At 51.4% G+C, this 21,294-nt stretch overlaps 1 protein-coding gene and 1 long non-coding RNA gene across 4 annotated transcripts in view; one reads left to right on the forward strand and one right to left on the reverse strand.

Annotated features, from left to right (window-relative positions):
• Positions 1 to 1,936: 1,936 nt before the first annotated feature.
• On the reverse strand, positions 1,937 to 18,920 carry EMILIN3 (elastin microfibril interfacer 3). 2 transcript variants are annotated; one of them, XM_039499546.1, is made up of 4 exons: positions 18,271 to 18,920; positions 13,278 to 13,400; positions 5,998 to 6,242; positions 1,937 to 4,100 (listed from the first exon to the last, which is right to left on the reverse strand). In XM_039499546.1, exons 1-4 carry the CDS (start codon positions 18,462 to 18,464, stop codon positions 2,206 to 2,208), a joined length of 2,457 nt encoding a protein of 818 aa, XP_039355480.1. In that variant the 5' UTR covers positions 18,465 to 18,920; the 3' UTR covers positions 1,937 to 2,205. The 2 variants fall into 2 exon arrangements, with proteins under 2 accessions (XP_039355480.1, XP_039355481.1); XM_039499547.1 differs by lacking the exon at positions 18,271 to 18,920 and adding an exon at positions 17,838 to 17,941.
• Positions 11,784 to 21,294, forward strand: part of LOC120381334 — a 31,069-nt gene continuing 21,558 nt past the window's right edge. Inside the window, exons 1-2 of one of the 2 annotated variants that reach the window (XR_005588028.1) lie at positions 11,784 to 12,069; positions 20,608 to 20,788. This is a non-coding gene — a long non-coding RNA (uncharacterized LOC120381334). The remainder of the gene's footprint in view (positions 12,070 to 20,607; positions 20,789 to 21,294) is intronic. The other variant, XR_005588029.1, reaches the window with a different exon arrangement.

Raw genomic sequence — 21,294 nt, forward strand, 5'->3', positions numbered from 1 at the left:
GGAAATGCTCTTCCCTCACAGCTTTAACGTGAGCCCTGGATTACAGGGGAAAGGATGTTTCCAGCTGTTCTGTGTGGCAAGCTGCTACCATGTGCTGGGGGGGGGGGGGAAATGAAGCAAAGGGGGTGTTTTTTTCAGAGCCCAGTTTCAGCCTGTGCCTGACTCTCAGGTGCAATGGGTTTACAGGGAAGAAATGTGGTAATAGGAGGAGACAAGGGATGAGACTGCCCAAAAATGAGTGGAAGAGGGCAGTGGGGCGGAAAGTCACGGCCCAGGGCTGCGGTGGCAGCAGGTGGAGAGAAGAACTGAAGCCCACCTAGTGTGAGAGATTAAATTAGAGCCATGAATAGCATGTACAATGGTAGCTTCCCTCCGACCCTCAAACCCAATGCCAGTGTAGCTGAAATAGAGACTCTGCTTTCTTTTCAGTGTGACTAAATCCAACCTAGCCAAGCAACCCTGGCCATATCCAAAGGGGGAGCTGGATTTTGTCCTCTGTCTGTGCAGAGGGGGGTTCCTGCTAGTTCCAGTCAGTCTGTGTGCTCTATGTGAAACTGGAGTTTAACCTTTCCCCTTGTTCCTTGGGCTATAGCTTGTAGCAGAGGAACTCTCCTGCCAGTCTGAGTACCAGAATAAAGTCCTTGGATGTCACAAACGTGCCATGGTACTAATGTGAAATGGCCCAGACATGGGAGCCCCTGGCACCTCCTGGTTCTACTGTGGGGTGAATCCCCATTCCTAGCTCACCAGAACCACTCAAGGATCTGACGCTTCACTGGGCTTGTTTGTGCCTCATCAGCCCAGCTGGAAAACTGGGTGAAATGTGGAGATCTCTCAAAAGCCCAAATGATGCTGCTGAGTTGAGCTTCCCTTGATTAACATCCCCCTGCCCACCAGGAAGGGTTCTGCTTTCAAAGGCACTGTGAGAGACATGCCCTTACCTTCGCCTCCTGCCTGTGCTTGGTAAAGAAAGTCCCTCCCTAGGGAAGCCACCTAGCCAAGAAGGCTTTCAGGGGCCCTGCGGTATGTGAAATGGATGTGATCCCAGTTGCCCACTCCTGTCTATGTGACGATGGGATAGTGGACATGGACACACATTGCCCTGTGCAGCCTGGGAACAGATAAATCCTATTTCTCCAAATCTACACCTGGAGCATCTTGGGCAGTAAAGCCATTTATGGGACAAGAGCACCTGCACATATCTCCTGCCCCATTATTGCTTAAATTACTCCCCAGGGCTGGGGGGGGCATCATGGCTTAATGCCCTGGCTTCTCAGCTTTGGAGACAATGTGACTTAGGCAACAAGCAAAGGGTTGTGTCCAATTTGCAGTCCTGGGCCTGCAAACACACAGGCACCCCTTGTTCTTATTAAATTCAGGCCCAGTACAGTCCTGAAATGGACTCACCCAAAATGCCATGCTCACAACTGATAAGATGGAGGAAGCTGAGCAAAGGCACTGCACTCCGGAGCAGCGGGGGAGGAAGAGGGTTGTTTATAGACATGTTTGTCTTAATGCATATTTCCCCTATGATGCCTGTCAAAAGGGGTGGGTGGATGGGGAATGCGTTTAATTTTAAATTGGCTTAGGCATTAGTTGAGAGACAGAAACCTGGGCTCAGCTGAATAGAATGGAAGCCATTGTGTCAAAAAGAGGAATAAAATTCCCCAGGGTACATACTAGAAGGCTTTCCCTGTTAAAATCCAAATGTCCCCTGGTGGGTGTTGTGAAGGTGGGTCCCTGACTATCTCTTTGCCCCAGTGGGTAAGATGCATGTGATCCTTTAGGAACAGAGTTTGTCCATCCTGCCTTACAAATACAGAGTTTTATTCTTTCCAAAGCAATCAATCCTCCAGAATGATTCTGCCTTGAGCTTGGTCCTGAATGGTCATTCCTGGGTCACAACTACATAACAACCACCCAGCTATGACCAGGATCTCGCTACGTTGTTAGGACAGCTGCTAAGTGACAAGAAGGGACATCAAGTCCAGTTCAGTAATGGCAAAGGGACGACTTGGGCTGTAGGGTTTCACTTTTCTCAGGCAAGAAAAAAAAAATAAAGAAATGGGAGAAGGGATTATAGCAGCTTTCCATTTATATTTTAAAAAAAAAAACAACAACAAAAAACCCATTGTCACAGTAGAGTCTGTGTGATATAAGTTAATTCTGTTCTTCAAGGATAAAGAGAGGTGGGTTTCAGTATAGCTAATGCTGCTTCCCCTCTGAAGCACCTTCCAAGTGGGTGACCTGTTCGGCCAGCTCTGTCACTTTGGCCTGGCAATCCAGCAAGTTGTCCTTCAATACAGTTATTTCCTGAGAGTGGGAGGCCAAAGTCCCGTTCATATGGTCCATGTAGCCCCACAGGCTGCCTGTGTGCTTCTCCAGCTCATCACGGATGATGTCCAGGCTCCCCGTCATGGCACCAAGCCCGCCGCACATGTTTTCCACCTGGGCCACGCGGCTGTCGAACTGGGCCACCTCCTTCTGCAGGTCGTGTGCAGCGTTCTTGCAGTTGCTTAGATCATTCACGATCCTGGCTTTGAGTCTCTCCAGGTCGCCTTTCAGGTTCAGGACGCGCTTGTTACTGAAGATGAGCTGCGAGCCTTGGTCACTGACCTTCTCCTGAATGGAGTGCACCTCGTCCTCTATCTTGCGCTCGTGTTCGTCCAGTGAAGAGTTGACATGCAGCACGGTGTTGGAGTACTGGGAGACGGAGTCCTTGAGCCCTGTCAGGGATTTGCTCACGGTATTCAGGTTGATCTTGAGCAGGGTGATCTCGCCTTGCAGGGAGCCGGTTGCCTCCTCCTCAATCCGCCTCTGGATCTCCAGGATGGTGGCATTCAACTTGCGCAGGAGGTCGTTGTTACTGTCCATTCTGAGCAGCAGATCCTGGTTCTTGCTCTGGCAGTCCTCAATTTCTGTCCGGAAGGTCTCCACATCTTTGGAAGCAGAGGCGCAGCCCAGTAAGCAAGTGCTCTCCAGAGTGGTGAGCCGGCTCTGCAGCACCTCCAGTCTCTCATCTGTCTGCTTCCTCATGTTGGCAAGCTCTCCCTCCAGCAAGGGCATCACGGCTCCATCCAGGCCCGCTGGGGCACTGACATTGCTTAGCTCCCCCACAATGGTCATGAACCTGTCCTCCAAGGTCCTCATTTTGTCCTCAAATGAGGTCCTCACACCATCCAACTCTGACCCCACCAGGCCCATCATGCTGTCCTCCAAGCTGGAGCAGCAGCTGCCAGTCTCTCTCTCTGTAGCATTGAGTCTCGCCTCCAGGTCCTCGAAGCGCCCTTCAACGAGGCTCCCCAGGGTGATGGTGGAGAACTCACCGTTGAGCTGTGAGTGCAGGTTCTTCTGGGACTCTGAGATGCTGTGCAGGCCCTTCTCCAGGATGTCCATGCGCTCGGTGAGGTAGTTCAGGTTGCCACAGCAGCTCTCCACCACGGTCAACCCTTGGATCTGGGTCTCCAGCTGGGAGATCTCCTTCTTGATCTCTAGTTCCTTGCCGTCCAGGGTCTGCTGTAGCCGCAAGTTGGCAGCTTTCTCCTCCTCGCATTGCTGCTGCACCTCCTTGATCCTGAAGTCGCATGTGCTCTGGATTTTCACCAGCTTCTTCTCAAAGCCATCCAGCAGCTCTCCTCGCAGGTTGCTCAGCCGGGTGTCCACGTACTCCTCCAACATGTCGATGGAGGTGAGGGGTGATGGCCTAGCTGATTCCAGCAGGTGTTTGATCTGCCCGTCATGGTCCAGGACCAGGCCATGCACCTCATTGAGCAAATCTGTCTTGGTCTTCAGCACGTCACTCACTTCACTCACCTTGGCCAAGATCTCACCCACGGGTGGATAGGTGGTGATGTCCGCCTTGTCAGCTACATCCACAATCCCATCGGGAATGACCCCAAAGCCCACCGTTGAGTCGGGCACGCTTGGGCTGTTCATCAGAGACCCGATCATCTTGTTGGTGTCCTCCTGGATGGCCAGACGCAGGTGGTCCCCCAGCCCACTCACCACATTGTGCAGGCTGTCGTAGGACTGCGAGAGGCGCCTTACCTCCTCTTCCAGCCGGTCCAGCCTGTCCCCAAAGATGCCAGGTATCTTCCTGCCTACATCAGAGAAGAAACAGAGGGGAAGATGATGACGACGACGACGACAACTACAGAATTAAGCTTTCTCCGCTTTAATTCTGACTTCCGCCTGTCCTGTTGCTTGCATTCAGCTTTCTGGTATTCAGATGGTTAACATGGCAAGCAGCCCACCTGGCCTTCCTGGGTATGTCTACACTGCAATTAAAAACCTGTGGCTAGCCCTAGCCCGCTGGCTGTGGCTAAGGGGCTGCTTAATTGCAGTGTAGATGTTCTGGCTTGGGCTGCAGTTCACCTCGCATGGTTCCAGAGCCAATCTGCAACATCTACACTGCAATTAAGCAGCCCCTTAGCCTGAGCCCCATGAGCCTGAGTCAGCTGGCATGTGTTCTTATGTCTATAGCTGCAGGCCATAACTGCAAGGAGATGGATGGTGAATAGCTGAAAGTCTCTGTTCTTCTGCTCCCTTTGTGTATTAATGACTGTGGCTCTCTGAGCCTGACTTCATGTCTCCCTATAATACCTGGATTCAGCAAGTGTAATCTCTGCTCTTTACTGATAGTAAACGGGGTAGAGGCCTGTATTTTGGGGGATGATGGGTTCAGTCCCGATCAGAAGTGATGTCTGTTTGCATTTGGCCAAGGGTTGGGCCGTGGGTAGCTGGAAAGGGCTCCTCTGTGGCTTGAGCAGTCTGATGAGGCTGCAAAGCCCAGTGTCTTGTCCCACCCCACTTGCCTCAGGTAGCTCTAGAGAACTGCCTCCTTCCTCTGCACCCTCTTGCTCTGCTGTACAATGTATGTAAATATTCTGTATCTGCCACTCCATGGGGTTCCTGCTGCCCTAAGCAGAGACAGACAGTGCGGCTACTCTAGGTACCGGGAGTGTTTTCAGTGTACCCACTCTAGCAGGGCGCCCAGCCTCTACAGGACAGCTGTACGTACAGATGCTCCAGCTAAGTGTGTCCTGCTGCAGCCTAATGCAAAGTCTACTGTCGTCTCCCATTAATTTCAGTGGGCTTTGACTCAAGCCCGAACTTACCAACTCTCCTTGTGTTCCCTACAAGGTAAAGTGTGAGCAAGCCTGGCAGCTCAAAACCCAAATCCCTGCCCCGCCTCTTGGCCTCTTTCCCCTCCGTCCCCAGAGAATGGGAGGCACATTGCCCCATGCTTACTTAGCTATGCAACTTGGTCAGTGATGACCTCCCACCACCCCCAAGCACACGTTTAGAACACAGACAAGCCCCGAGCCCTGGGGAAATCTCCTGATTTTAGCATTGCAGGTGGGAGCAGCCTTGGAAAAGCAGGGCTGTGACAAAGAAAGTAGGGGAGCATCTGTTCAGGTCCAGCCCTCTGAAAGGTAAGATGTGCCTCTCTGCTCCCAAAGAGTTGAGTCCCAGCCCTTTAGAGTTCTGCCTGCCCTGCAAGGAATTGCCTGCCTGGAGGGTGATTTCCGCTGAGCCGTGGTATAATCAAGATGCTCCCTTTTTGTGACATGGGAGGAATTTTTTAAAGGGCTGGGACTGTATTGTACATTTCAAAACACCCTCCATTAGTTCCTGCTGCCCGTTTTATGTGGGCACCTTGTAGCCGCTCTACTGCAGAAGTTAGCTCAGCTGGAATGGGCTGCTGGAACCTGTTGAATTACCTTCTATCAATTTGGCCCTAAAACCCAACTTGCCTTATAAATGCTTACGAATCCTACAATTCTCTGACTTTGTCTCCAAATGACCTATGCTGCAGTGAGTGTGAGGAACCCAGCCCCATGAAACCCTGCAGGAGCCCAGCTACAACCGACACTGCACAGGTGCTGGTGAAAGGTAACAAGGGGGCCGACTGTGTCATTAGTTTCTGTGCAACCATAACCTGTGGGTGTGAAATCAAAGGCAATACAGCTCCCCAGGGAGGGCTCAATCACTCACCATAGTGGTTCTTTGGACTTGGAAACGGCTCAGGGTGGATTTGGGGATGGGGAGGAACTCTAGGACCTGGAAACAGCTTGTGACCAGGAGGAATCTTAGGGCTGGGGCGCTGGGGCAGCAGGCCTGGTTGATCGGTAGGGCTGTCATGGCACCCTTCTCCCATGAGTCCTGGGCAGCACCTCCATGCCAGCTCAGTCACTGTCTTGTAGCCAATCTTGTACTTGGGTCTGTAGAAGGTGCGGTACCTTTTTGGAGATGAGGGAAGGGAGAGCAGAGTCACGAGCTGAAATCTAGATCTTGAGCACTTTATACATAAGGGGGGAGGGGCTGAATCAGCCACCTTTCTTGCCATGCTGGAGATGATAAATAGTAACCGTGAGTGTGTGGGCTGGAAAGAGAAATGCCACTATCATGTGGGTGGATCTAGGTCCAGCTGTAACTGCCATATAGGCCCCAACAGAGCTTGCACAATACACTGTGCAAACAGAGCAAGAGACAGCTCTCCACCCCCCATGAGCTTACAGTCAGATCGACAAGACCTGGATGGATGGAAGGGGCAGAACACACAAAGGATGGCTTATGCACCTTTCTTTCTTTGCTTTGCTGGGCCTCTCACTTTGAAAATCAAAGACCACTACCAATATAATTTGTATTATTAAACCTAGGTATTGCTATAGCAGCTAGAGGGCAACAACACTGGGCCTCGTTTTGCTAAAGCTTGAACAAATACACAGTAAATGACTGCCTGTGTAAGAAAGAAAAAACTCAGAGGCAGTGGTGGAAATGACTCAAATGTTACAGAATTTAAAAGAGAAACCTTTTCCAAAGTTTGTTTTTTAATAACGCCATAGACTTGCATGGGAGATCTTTCCTGTGGAATGTTACAGGGCTGGTCAAATACCCTTAGAAAGACGGCTGTATTTTGGAGAACATTTCTAGGAGGGAACATCGTTACAATAAACTTCCTGTATTTGCTCTAAAATACTGATTGTTTTTAAGCAGTAGGGGGCAGCAATGCCCAATATCTGTATTTTCCCCTCATGGGAAGCACTGTGGGTTGGATGGATGTTATAACCCTCTTCACCTCACTCACTGCCTGCCAGCCAAGACTCCCAAAGTCCTTCACTTTCGGTGATGGAGGGAGCTTTACAACATCCCTGCATGGCACATTTTACTGTCCACATTTTACAGAAGGGGAAAGTGGGAGAGAGGCTTAAGAGACACATCCTAGGGCCCCTTAATGGGGCAGAGAGCTGACCCTAGAACGCAGAGCTGGGATTTAACAACTGGCCATCCTTCCTCTGCACGTTTCAAACAGCAGAGCCTCTACTTCAATCCTACCTCATCTTCCCCTCACTCTACCTCATCAGTGGTGTCACTAATGTGAATTCACCAGCTAGCATTAGAACAGGAATAAACTCCCCCGTTTCTCTGTAGGCCTCATCCCTGCCAGAGTTTCAGTGACCTTGTATGAGCGGGGAGCATGGGAACCAATTGGAACAGAATGAAAACGGACCCAAATCTTTGCTCCCAAAGTGAGCTGAACCAGTGTTCAAGCTGCTCTGAAAATGGAAGTGCTGCTCTGCAGGAAATTCTAATATTTTGAAATTCCCTTTGGTCCGAGTAGGCACAAAAAGTTGAAATTTACCATGGAATTGAAAGTCTGATATATTTCACTTTGGAAACATTGCAATCACCTTAACAAAACATTTTGCCACCGTTGAAACATGCTACATATAATACAAATATATTAATATAATCATATTAATATAAATGTCAAAAAAATTAAGTCAAAACAAGAAAAACTGAGAAAGATGAAACAAAATACTCCATTTTGACTGAAATAGTTTCAATTTTTCTCTGTTAAACTTAGTTGAAATCAACATTCCTGGGAACCATTTTGATTTTGCCGACAGCATTTTCGAGTGGAAAACGGCGACATTGAAAATGTTCAGCTGTCTCAAACATTTATTGAGTTGGGCCCCTCAGCTTTCCACTCCACTTTGGAAGAACTCTGCATGTGCATTACTGCATGGTAGGGGGAATATGCTACCCAGATGTCAAGCACAAAAGGAGATGTCTTCGCCCACGGGGGAGCACCTTATGTTCTAATGCACACAAGTGCAGACATGCACTGATACAAGGGATTCTGACATGCATGGCTAAGTGAGGTGCAAGGCATGAGCTGACACGCACAGCCATGGATGCATGTGCACATCTCCTGCACTTCTGCCTGTATTCACTTGGAGGGGGTGTATAAGCTACATACATGCCCTAGTACATACACAGGTGGATGTATACAGGCACTGATTTATATGTACGTGGCTAAGTACACACCCACAAAATGCTGCACCTTCTCCAAAGGGAGAGCATCACAGAGCTGCTCTAGTTCAGCTGCTCTCAATGTGCTTGGGAAAGGAGGGCTTGTTCTGGTTGGTGTTTTTTTCCCGTGAGTCCCTGTCCACTGGGAAGGGTTTTGCTCAGCGGATGGTTCCTCCAGGCTCCTTTTGGCCAGCCCCCACGGAACGCCACACTGCGCAGGAACCTGCCGTGAGCTGCTGTTTGTTCAATTGGAAACACAAGCGAGGGTCAGAAAGAGGGAGCAGGGGCTGGAAAAAGCAGCTCGCTTTTTATTATTCCTCCCTCCAGAAGCCTCCAAGTTACTATGGTATTTTTTATAGAGTGTTTAAGCCTGCCCGGAAATATCGTGGTGCGCAGTAAAAGCTGCCGAGCTCAGCCACTGTCCATAACAACATTGGCACAAGCCAGCGCCTCGGCTCTGAGCAGACGTTTGGGCTGCAGCCTGTCGCTCTTTGCATTTGGCAGAGGCGGGGGATTGTAAGTGGAACTCGGGATGGGGCGAGCAAGGCGTCTGGCGCACGAGGCGCTCCCAGCCCTGCTGCGCTGCCCTCTGGCCCCACTCACGATGGGGAACACGCTGCCCTTCTGCAATTAGGAACCCACCCCACAACTCCTTGACTGCCAGCAACAGGAAGTATTTATTGCAGCTGGATCAACAGTGCCTGGAAAAACTGCCTCTCTTGTGTGCAGCATTCCAAGCGGTGTAAAAAGTACAGCTGGCCAATGCAGCCTCTTTCAGCAAATGCCATTGGTTCAGTGTGTGTGTTTGAAGGGATACAGTGGGCCAGGGAGTGGGGAGTGGGAGCAGGGCAGTGCTCAGTGGGGCTGGTTACCAAGTGGCTGGCTAGCAGAAACAGCCTGTGAACTGCTGCCCTCTAGGGGGGAGCATTTGAATGGTGCAACTTTATGTCATAGATCCTGCTCAGGGAGAAGCGTAACCCTCCTTGGCTCAAGTGGCGGAGGCTGGGCTGAACTTTTAGAGCTAGAGTCTAGCCCCACTGCTGCAGTGGTAGTGTGAGTGCCATTGTGCAGCACAGTGTCAGCTTGGAGAACCTAGGAGGAGCTTTCATACCCGTGTCCGAGTGCGGTGAACTCATGGGTGCTGGAACTAGGGGTGCAGGAGGGTGCTGCAGCAACCCCTGACTTGAAGTGGTTTCCATTATATACAAGGTGTACAGAATGGGTCTCAGCACCCCCACTATGAAAATTGTTCCAGCAAGCCTGCGTGAACGCCTGCCACCCCCAGATGCTTGAGAGTGAGTTTGGCTAACTATGGATGCATATAAAGAACAGGCTTTTATGTGTACACTACTGCTTTCCACCGGATAGACTCAAAATGGTGTGTCATAGGCCCTATACTGCTATCAGCTTGTGGAGATTCTCCTTTAGCTCAAGTGGGCTGAGTTCTCCCCCTCCCCAATCTCACAGAAGTCCCATGCAAGCTACAGAATGCAGCATAGTGACAACTGTGAGGTTCCTAGTGGTCATGATATTTTTGAGGGAGGGGGAAAATGTGGGGATTTCCCTGCCTTTGCTGGAGTTCATTCATTCTCCTCCTACTCAACTGACACTACCAAAATTTCTCTGCCAGGGAGCATAGCAAAGATTGGGAGTCATGGCTCCTGGGTTCTGCTTTAGCCCTGCTGCTGAGCTGCCAGCCAGGTTTCCAAGAGAACTTGGCACCCAACATGCACCCGATGTGCTGAACTCAGTGAAAGACCTTTTCAGGCCCCGGGCTTCAGTGTGAGATGTGGGGGCTCTGACACTCAGATCCTTAACCTCCCAGGGATAGCTTGCCCATCAGTGAGAGCGGGATGGGATCACAATCCTGCTTAGCTCTCAGGCAGTGTGAGGCCAAATTAATGTCCACACAAGTCCTTAGCTTGTTGGATGCAGATGTAGAGAAGCAGAAAGGAAATCGTCTCATTCCAGCCCTAGATTTGCTGAACAGCAGGGTTTTTTCCTTGGACCATTACTAGAGGGCAGGGAGTTTAAAAATACTTTCCTGGTACAGGAAACCAGCAGGCTCCCTTTCCGTGGTTTACACTTTCTCCCCCTCTGCATTTGAACCCTGGACTTGGGCTGGTCAAAATTTTTCTATCAAATTGGATTATTGACAAATGAAAATGTTCACCAAAATTGTCTCTTTTCCATAGAAATGTTGGACTTTTCCTCAAAAAACCCCCAACACCAGATGAAAAACCAACAACTAACTCCTGACAACCAAAATATGCTGCTCCAGTACCTCGGGAGAGTTGTAGTTCAGTTGCCCATTCTTCTCTAGGAAGTTCCCCTCCAGGACTACAACTCCCAGGATGCACCAACTCCTCCTCACTGTGATGCCTCATGGGAGATATAGGCCAATGAGAGAGCCACCGCCTAGAAAAGAATGGGAGCAGGAGGCACTGTGGCAGATGGTTCCAGATTAAAATGTTTCTGTAAATTTTCATGACAAATGTTGGCAAAACCAACATTATTTTAATTTTTATTGGAATTTTCTGCTGACCCCCTCCCCCCAGCCAGCTCTCCACCAGCCGTTACAGTGCAGTTGCTTAGAATCCTTGCCAGATGAACTGAGGCAGGTGCCATGGAGGGGGGGACCTATCAAGCCACCTCCATAAAGCACATGAGTTCACCCAGTCTCGACACTGTGGATACATCTGCACTGGGCTGCCTTACTCCACCAATGGGACAGTGACTTGATTTCATTCCTGCTGCCCTTTGGTGGGATGGGGCTACTGGATGAGAGCCTGTGGGTAACATTAGTGCATAACCCACCAGAGACCATCACACCACAGGTGGGCCTCATCCATTCATCCTCTTGGTGGGAGATGGGAAGAGAGGGTAGGGTTGGTTGGAAAGAAGGGTGGGAGATGTGCTGGTGCGGGGGGGTCTCCAAACTGCAAACCCACTAGTGGTGTCTCCAAACTGCTGGGGCTGGGCAGGACCGGAGACTGCCCTTCTGCTCCCTACCTGGGACAGAGGCCTTGAGTGATCCCTCCCTCACACAACTCTCTCCTGCCCCTTATCTCCCCAGTGGGAGCAGTGTGCTGGTAGGTCTGAGGCATCTGGGTCCCTGTCCTTTCTCTCCCCAGGGGCAGCAATGCATTTGGGTTTAAATGGAACCCCCCCAAAATAAAATAAAAAGGAAATAAAAAACTAAGGGTATCTGCTTTTGGAAGTCTGTTCGCTCTTCAGAGCAGTTGTTCTAGCCCTGAGCATCCTAATGGCTCGGCCAGGGACCGGCTCCCTCCAAGGGAGCAGCACTATGGGAGAAGGAAAGGGAAAACCCACATTTGTCTTGTCCCATGAGTCTGGCTGGCCCAGGGACCTAGTGGTTAGTGCACTAGGCTGGGTGCTGTTGCCAAGGAGACATGGGTTCACTTCCAGGTCATAGTGCAGTGAGCTCCTATGGTTGCATTCCCTCAGGCTGCTTAAGGAGCAGAAGTCATGGACTCCAGAGGGAGTCCTGGCTAGTGCTCCTGGGTCAAAAGGATGGGGTCTGTGCTGCCCCCCCTTCCTTGAGTCACTCAGAGACAGCTCTAGGAAATGAGACCAGGGAGCCTCAGGTGATGGCATCAATGTCCAGTGGTTAGCTCAGGGGCTTTGGAGACAGAGGAGCATACTAACTGCCAAACCAGGTCAGCCCAATGGATCCATCTAGTAGCAGTATCCTGTCTCCTACAGTGACCAACAGCAGTTGCCTCAGAGGTAGGTGGAAACAGCCCGCCCTCACCCGCCCCTTGTAGTGGAGCGTTACGGCATGTCGTCCCCTAAAGGGAAGTTTCTTCCTACCCCAGGCAGGTAGTGGTTGGCTTATGCCCTGAAGTATGAAGGGCTGTATCCTTTATGTTTTTACCTTATCTAATGCAACTGTGATTGACTTTACTGTACCATCTGTAAAAATGTCTAATCCTTTTCTGAGTCTTGCTAGGTTCCTGACTTTAGTGGTGCCTTGTGGCAATGAGTGCCACAGATTTGTAGTGCATTGCAAAGAAAAGTATTTCCTTTGACTTGTTTTAAATGTCTTGTTAGCTGTTCTCTGTGCTGTGAGATAGTGACCAGGATGCTCCCAGGGAAAGGCAGGATGGACTAGTGGTTGGCATGTTGGCCTGGGACTCAGAAGACCTGGGTTCTGTTCCTGGCTTGGCTGCTGTCCTTAAACAAGGCATGTTGCTGCTTTTTACCTCAGTTTCCCCATTGGTATCATTAACTTCATTTTACAAATCTCCTTTGTACAGCGTTTTAAGATCTATGGATGAAAAGTGCTGTATATGAGCTGGGTAGTATTATGATTTATCATCTCTGTATCATTTCATATTTGTGTACTTCTAACATGTCCACTCAGTTCTCTCTCTAAACTAAACCATCCCCAACCTTCCAATCTCTCCTCATGCAGACGTCTCTTAGCTCTGTCTGCCTGTCTCTGAACCGCCTTCTGTTGCTTCTGTATATTTTGAGATGGGCTGGCCAGAAATGAACACTGTATACAGGGTTCTGTTCATGATTTCACCACTGATTGACTGTGTGATTCTGGGCACGGTTGCTTCACCTCCCTGTACCACTGTTTCCCATCTGTCAAAGAGGGTATTAATACTCAAACCGAAAGGTCAATGCTTTGAGCTCCTGGGGATGAGCAGCCCCAGCTAGTATCCCCTCCACTGGACCTCTTTTTCTGATGCAATGTCCACTACGCCCACGTTCCAGAGACACAAACCCACTGCCTCCCCATCATTAGTGTATGCAGAAAGCCAGATAAGCTTAATCCATGCTGGAGGCATGTGGCCCAGCCCTGGGACAGTGACATGAAAGCAGCACACTCCTATTTCCGTATGTGTTACACTAGGGCAAGCGTTCGGTCTAAATGACCATCGGATCCTACCATGCCACTCCCATGGCTACGTCCAACATGTACTCACAGGACTTTGCCTGGGCACTTGGGCCCCCAGCTGCACTTGTGATATTCTGCCTTCACGTAGCTCTCCACCCCATCCTGCAGGGTGCACGTCACATTTCTCTGCACCACGTACGCACAGTAGCTCCTGCAGTGGAAACAAAGCAGAACACAGTCAAACCACTGCCCAGAAACAGCAGCCAGGAATCCCCCAAAAGGGAAGGAGAATGGGGCGTTGCTACCAAAGTCCATTTCCAAGGGAGAGACTCAAAAAACCCTCCAGTCCAGAGTTTACCTGCACCTGGCTAGCATTTGCTACTAACGTCTCCACTAGGGTTAGACTGCTAGAGGGCTCCCTCCACCTGTTCATTCACTTGGAATAATGAATTAGCTAACACCACTGACCTGGAAAAGTCACAGCAAGAGAGCTCAGAGTGAGGGGACCCCCACTGCTCCACACGCAGCTGGGTGCTAGGGTCTCCAGGGAAGGAATGGGGATAGATGAATGTTACCTGGATGCCCCAGCCTGGATTCCGTGTTGTGCTCATCCTCTGCATTTGTTAACCTGAAGCCTCCTTGTGACCACTCAAGTTAATATCATGCCATGCAAGCATGATAACAGAGGGCCCTGCCTCGTGGTGCATTAGGCTGTGTGTAAAACCACTGGGGCTGCACTGAGGAGCTGTGCCGTACAGTAGCGATGGACACGTTGGGTCCCAAGCCATGAGGAGCTCCTTCAGTGCAAGCCCTGAGTCTTGACAGCGAGGTACATAACGCTGAGCTTTATTGATCATGCCTGCACTGTTCCCCTCCGGGGAGGGGTTCGGATCTTTGGTTGCGGGCTATCTGTGCAGAACTCTCCCTGAGCCTGCAGGAGCTCCATCTGCCCAGGGCTGGCAGGATCGCAGATGCTCATTTCACTGTGCCTGAATGTCTTTGCTCAGGCTTTCTCAGGAGATCAGCTTGCAAGATCTCCAGGGCTTTCTAGTTGTCTGGGTCAGCAAGATCACTAAGCTAGTTGCTCCCCGCTGTATTCTGGTCCTGCTGCTTCCCTTCCTGGCTGTGACTTGGCAGTGAGAACAGGCAAAGCCAGTCAGTCAAACATTTTCAAATGAGTGAGAGGCCCCAGGGTTTGGCGGGTTCTGATTAAATCTGAGCTGGTTCTCCTATCTCTGATACGCTGTACACGTACCCTTCTCATGTGAGACCCTCACGTCAAGGGCTTTCCCCACCCTTCACTTGAAACAACAACCCCAGAACAACAATCAAGAAAGGAAATAAATTCATCCTAGCTCTTCACCCACATGCTGCTGTCTGCGACTTGAGTGCTGTCCCAGGCAAACATAAGGAAGTACAATAGCTACACTGGGACAGGGTCTGAGATCTCAGTACCAGCATTTCCCACAAGATGGGCATGAATGCATCCAAATATCTCTCACCTTGATCAATGGGATGCAGCTAAATAACTGCACGTCTCCAGCAAAGCTTGAGAAGTCTAGGTTCAGCTTTTTGGCTTAGAGCTCAGCAACCTTGTGGAAGCTCAGCTCCACCTCCTATGTATGTTTACACTCTGGGGTTGGAGCCCTGGGCTGCAAGACAGATCTGAGCTGTCTGCTTCCCCATGCACCTGGCTGTTTCCTTCTCCCCAAGCTCTCAGGAGAGGCTCCCAGAGCACAGGACTCTTCCTGGCTGCTGGCTTCCCCCATGCACTTAGTGGCTAGGCTCCTGAAGCAAGGGCTCCTTCTGTCTGCTAAAACACTCTCACAGTGTTGGAGGTTAGTCCCACAGGTCCTTAGGCAGGGGCGGCTCTAGCCATTTTGCCGCCCCAAGCACGGCGGCACGCCGTGGGGGGCGCTCTGCCGGTTGCCGGTCCCGCGGCTCCGGTGGACCTCCCGCAGGTGTTCCTGCAGATGCTCCACCAAAGCCGCGGGACCAGTGGACCCTCCGCAGGCACGTCTGCGGGAGGTCCACCGGAGCCGCCTGCCGCCCTCCCGGTGACCGGCAGAGCGCCCCCCGCAGCATGCCACCCCAAGCACGCGCTTGGCGTGCTGGGGCCTGGAGCCGCCCCTGTCCTTAGGGGGTTGCTTCAGATTTTTGCCAGATTGACTCCAGAATAAGCACAGAGCACAGGTTCCCCTGCTCCTGGTTCCAGCAGTGCTCTAAAACCTTGCCTGGAGGTGTAGGCAGGACTGAACCACATTCCCCACAGCTCTGCAAATGTCCAAGCTTTAGCATGGCTTGAGAACACGATTCAGTCATAGTTCATCCCACCTACATTGCCAGGCTGACTCACCTCTTACCTTTGCTGGGGGACAACTGTATTGCAACCAGGTCTTTCACCATGGTAGTTCCTATGGTGGAGACAGGGTCTTAGTAACATCTAATGTGGATTACACTTGGTTCCATGTCCAGTGAAGACAGGACCATAGGCTGGGGTGGTGGTGGTGAGGACTATCTACTTGCCTTACACCCATGTCAGTAATGGGAACTGCCCCCAGCCTTAATGGGCAGCTTGCTCTAGTGGAGTGCAGCATGGCTATCGACAGTAGGAAAAAGAGGGAGATTTCTGGGTAGCTCATGCTAGGAGTTTTCTCACAACTGGGAGATGGAATGGCTGGTGACTGCAAAAAGGTAGGATCCCAGGCCTCCGCCTGTAGGCACAATGCCTGCACTGAGCAAGCCACTGAGTGAATCAAACAGAACCCAGGTTGCTTCTGCCTTGGATGTCCAGTTAGGCAAGCCTGCTTTGACACGTTCTTTTTCTCACTCTGGGAACGTGCTGCCAAGTAACGCCACCATTTCGATTAATGTGCAGACTGTAACCAAGTGTAGACGGATACGGGAGGCAAGACAGCCAGAGTGGGGCAGCAAGTGCAACACAATCCAACTGGGTGCTGGAGCGAGGGATTGAGGTCAGCAGAGGCAGGCCCAGTGGGAAGAGTACAGAGTAGTGCTAGAACAGAGGGACATTGAGGCAATTCCAGCAAAGCACTGGGCTGTGGGGGGAAGCAGATGGGGCTGTGCTGAGAAGTTCAGAATATGGGGCAGAGATAGCCGAGAAGTGCAGAGAGGAGAAGGATTAAGGCCACAGGGACACAGCAGATGGCGCGGCGGGAGAAGAGGGTGCAAGGACAAAGCCAAAGGCTGAGATGCATATGGTGGGTCCATGGGATAAAGCAGATGGGGATGAGTGAGCTCATGGGGCTGGGGCAAACAGCTCTTCAAAGGTGAAATGGTTCTGTTGGTGTTTGGCTGCTCAGCCCCAAGCGAGGGAACGGCTTCAACTCTCCCGCCACCACCTGCATCCTGACCAAAGCCCAGGGAGCTGCTGCCTTGGGACCTTCACCTTTCAGTCACACGTGCAATGAGTTTGAGGGTCTCAGCCTCATTCTTAAGGCACCCTTCTAGACACGTCCCAGATCTCACATTATTCAGGCAGCGGTGGCTTAGGAGAGGAGAAGGGCTAACACAGCAGGGGCAGTCCACCCGGAGCAGAAGAGCCCAAGTCTGGAATAACAGGGGGAGGCCAGTCAGGACTGGTGCATTGGTTAGAGAGGGGTGTAGCCTCCCCAGCCCTGTTTGCTCTATGCTGGGCTAGAGTTCGTATTATCAGCGCCTTGTTTTTATGAGCCTGAAACTCACGCCAAAGTAAAGAGATTAGGGATTTGGATTCCACCCAGCACAGGCCATTCTCTGAGCTCCCTGGAAAATGAAGGGAAGAGACAATCCAGCTCTCCCATTGAATGGATCAAGGTTGAGTTTTGTGGATTCTGAAGCCAGAGGGACCATCGTGACCATCCAGGCTGACCTCCTGCATAGCACAGGCCAGAGCACTCCCCCAGATAATTGTCCCTCCCTGCAGTTCAGCCCTTCCCAGGACTCAGGAGGTGGGCAGGCTGGTGCAGGAAGAGGGAGAGGACGGGGGAGGGGGGCTGAGCACATGTCTAGGGCGAAGCTGATATTGGCTCCCCAGCTCAGCTCCCAAGTAGCCCCACTATACAGGGACTGAGCAGCAGAAGCAAAGCATCCTCCTCCTCCGTATGGCCCCCCTCCAAAAGGACAGGGCACAGGGAGAGGTGCCAGGGAGGGATGACACTGGGTTAGCGCACGACACGGGCCCGTTCCGGCCTGCCTGGGGCTGGAGGCATTTCCCACCAGTGGATGCCAATGGGTGCAGCAGCTAATGGGGCAGAGTATTATAAATGGGAGGGGCCGGGGAAGGAGAGACAGAGCAGCACTTGAGTCCATGGAGCGCTGCAAGTTCACCAGAAGCTCTGGGGGCGACAGCTGAGCCCTGCAAGTCTCCCAAAGAGCCCCTCGCCAGCCTCCAGTTCAGGCTCAGGAGAGGAAGCTGGGGAGACTGACTGACCCCCTTTCTACCCCTCAGCCCCAGGAGCCCGCGGCAAACGCCGCCTCACTGCCCTAGGAGCCAAGGCCGGCAGCCACCAATGGTACAAATTGCTGGCCAGGAGCTAGTGCGGTACACGGTGAGGGCTAGGCGGGCTCTTTCCCCGGTAGCCACCTGTGGCTAGCGGCGTTAGAGCTTCAGACCGAGCTTTTAAGGGCGGCAGCTGGAAAACGTTACTGGGGTTTGTGGACCCTCTGGCTGCTCTCTGGACCCATCGATCGCTCCTTTCCGATGTGTCTTTACTCCTAACCCCACATCGGTCCTTTTTTTCACGGGTGGAGCGAGCTCTGGCCAAACAAGCGCCTGTAGAGCAAATGAAGGGGGAGCGGGGGTGTTACACTTTTTAATCCGGCTCCCTTCTCCCCACCCCGCCCCGCCCCGCCTTTCTGCCTGAGCACTCCAGAGTCAATGCAGAAATACAGGCACTTTCCAACCGCCGCTCCGGATCGGTAGCTCGCTGCCCAGACCAGAAATGTAGCTTCGAGTTCCCGGGCAGCTCTGAGCCCCCGTTCACATGAAACCGATCCGCGGTGAAATCGAGCCGCCGGCGGTTTCCACTCTAGTCAATGGGAAAGAGACAGCGCTGAAAAGAAAGACGAGCCACACTTACTTGTGCTTCCCCATGGGCTTCCCGGGGCTGAGCTGAGGGCTAGATCCTGAGGTATAAAGATTGTATCTGTTGCTGTAAGAGACAGGGGCGGGGTGGTGGTAATAGGTCCCTTTGGCATCCGTCGGAGAAACCAACGTCCCCAGGCAGAGGTAGGCGAACACCCAGGAGAGAGAGTTTCCACGGGTCCTGCTCATGTTCCTTCTGCCCCTCCAAGGAGAACGCGAGCGAGGGAGCGCTGCCGCCAGCCTTGTAACCTTCCCCCGCCTTGTCACTGAGCAGCGGAGGCGAATCTCCGCTGCTGGGCTCGGGAGATGCGGAGGATCCGCCAGCGCAGGAGAAGCTGCACGGACGGGTTTTCTTAAAGGCTGGTGAAACTTTCCAGTGGCGGGAAGGGGGAGTCGGAAATCCTATAAATAAACAGACAGGGTGAGGGCAGCCAAGGTGAAGGAGAGCGCCCCTGTCCCTCTGCCCGCTGGAGAGGCAGAGGCTGCCGCTGCTGTCCGCTCCACCTCTCCCTGGCTCTCTTTTGTACCCTACTTGCAGTTCCCCTGCTGCTGTCTCCTCACCAGCCCCAGCTCCACGAGGGCAGGGGGAAAGGCGGGTCCATCTCCCTGCATTAGCATAATATTCCATCCATCCCCTCCCCCAGGCCCTTGGAATGCTCCCCCCAGCCGGAGAGGGAACGAACCCCCCCACCGGGCAGCATCAAACAAGAGGTTAAAGAAAAAGAGAGGGAGGGAGAGAAGCAGGGAGGGGAGAGAAAGATGCAGTAGGTGGGCAGAGAGGGAGGGACAGGAGAGAAGGAGACAAAAGCAGGGATGGGAGGATGGGGAGGGAGTTTATAGAAGAGTCAGTTTCACTCTCCAGCATCAAATCCTTTTTGGAGCAGGCCCTTCGGGAGCTGGAAATCCCAGCTGCCCACGGTTCTCTCAGGGACCCATCCCTCCTGGAGAGTCACCTGAAGAAAAAGAAGGGGACTGATGGAGGGCGGGAGAGGGAGAGCCATTGGCCAGAATGAAAGGCCCTTTATGGAGTCTCAGCTCTTCACCCCCGGCCAGGTGAGGGACCATCTGAGCAATGCCAGGAATGAGCTAAGTTCCCGTCCTGGCCTCCAATGGTAAATCATGTCAGTTTTTCATCAGCCATAATCATTTAGAAGAAAGCAATCGCCCACGGCTGGGGGAAGAAAAGAGAAACAGTTCAACTGACTTCAGTTTCAGTCCCAAAGCTGGCCCATTGCTTTTTCCACATCCCCTTCACACAAATACACCCATATATATACCAAGGTGGCAGGTTCATCTCCACATCTGTGGTGGGTACCATGGGGCCAGTGTGCCTGGATAATTTATGGTGTTTCTATGTTGCCCCTGATTTTCCTGTTGCCATCGACTACAGGGCTCAGGGCGGGAGACGATACTCCAATTGCATCGTAAGCAAGTGTGGCATAAATCTGGATTTTGAACTTTTAAAAGGGGGTGGGCAGCTGAGTTTTGAAACAAGTGACTCCTATTTTTATAGCTTGCTAGGTGTAAACCCATGATTTTTGGTAGGAACCAGCAACTAACAACTCGATTATTCTAGTCTCGCTTATCCTCAAAGGTGCTCAGATACCGTAGTGAGAGGTGTGGTGTATGAACCTGAATAGGATCAAACAGACTCTATGATTGATGTGTCAGGTGAGATGGATGAAATGTTCTAAATTCCTCTCAGCACCAATAAACATCATGCAACCAAGTGCATTTTCCCATGGGAGGGTTTTTATCACAGGTTTCCAAGCACCCTACCATTCCTTCTCTGTCCTGTGCTTTGCAGAGGAATACATTCATTTCACCAACCCTTTCTGCTTCCTGAACCCACTGTCCTCATGTGAGACTTGTCAGGGACTGTGAGCTAATCTCCCTGAAATCCATTCTCCACGCATCATTGTCCAAACACTGAGCTGCTTACTGCGCAATAATACAATCCCAATTCTGTGTGCTATTGGCAGTGTGGTCAGTCCAAGCAGAGTGACTTTCCTGGGAGTGGCTAGGGAGAGGATGGATAGAGAGACCAGAGGAACTCATCTCTCATGCACATAGAAACACTTTTCCTGCAGTCCTTTAATATGTTGATCAAGGATGGACCCTGGCTGGACAACAACACCCCTGCTGTCCAGCAGAGGTCACTCCATATTACTGGAAAGGTGAGTCTGTGAGATTCCCAAACCAGTGGTGACAGACACAATAGTGTCATATAACAAACAGGCAGTAGGGCCTAAGACTGTGCCAGGCCTCACCCGCTGCCAGTGGGATATTTACATATACAGAATAAACTCATCTTCATTTCTTCCCTTGGCAGCACTGTAGCAGGCATAGACTGAGCCAGCCGAGGAAAAATGACAGTGGGCCAAACAGTGCATCCCTCTAACTCTCTTTGGAAAAGTGAGAAGCAGCTTGGAAACACCAGCAGCCAGGGAGACAAAACACCGGTGTGGATGTTCTGGGAGAGAGGCACCAAGACACAGAATGGGGACAAACAGGTGATATTTATGGGTAAAAGGAGCCTTCAGTTAGCTCAGAGATTAATACAAAACTGTTGGCAGCAGAAGAAAATACCGATGGGCAGGACAGTGAGAGAGGAGGAAAGGCATGTGACAAATCAATGTGTCCTTTTGAACTGCCATTTTCACTGGATTCCATATTCACCTTCACTCATGCTGCTCTGTAGTGTTGCTGCAAGCTGTTAAGCAGTTGCCAGGTTCTCCTCCTGAGGTAGCTGCCTTGTGATTCCTATACAATAACTTGGCAATGGATGAGGTGATGATACCTATCTGCTTGCTACATTTCAAATGCTCTTGGGGCTCTTGTAGGATGGATGCTCTATAGAAATGGCATTAAAACAAACAAAAATCTATTAAAGTTGCATGATTAAGTGCTCAAAAGCCAAAGTTAAGAGTCAAGTTTGCACACACAGCCTTATCTCTGCCCCTTTATGTGTCTGCATTATGGGATGGGCATTAATATCAGCATCCTGCACATGTGTACT

This window comes from Mauremys reevesii, linkage group 13, assembly GCF_016161935.1.
Source record: "Mauremys reevesii isolate NIE-2019 linkage group 13, ASM1616193v1, whole genome shotgun sequence".
In the NCBI taxonomy this organism is placed as follows: domain Eukaryota; kingdom Metazoa; phylum Chordata; order Testudines; family Geoemydidae; genus Mauremys; species Mauremys reevesii.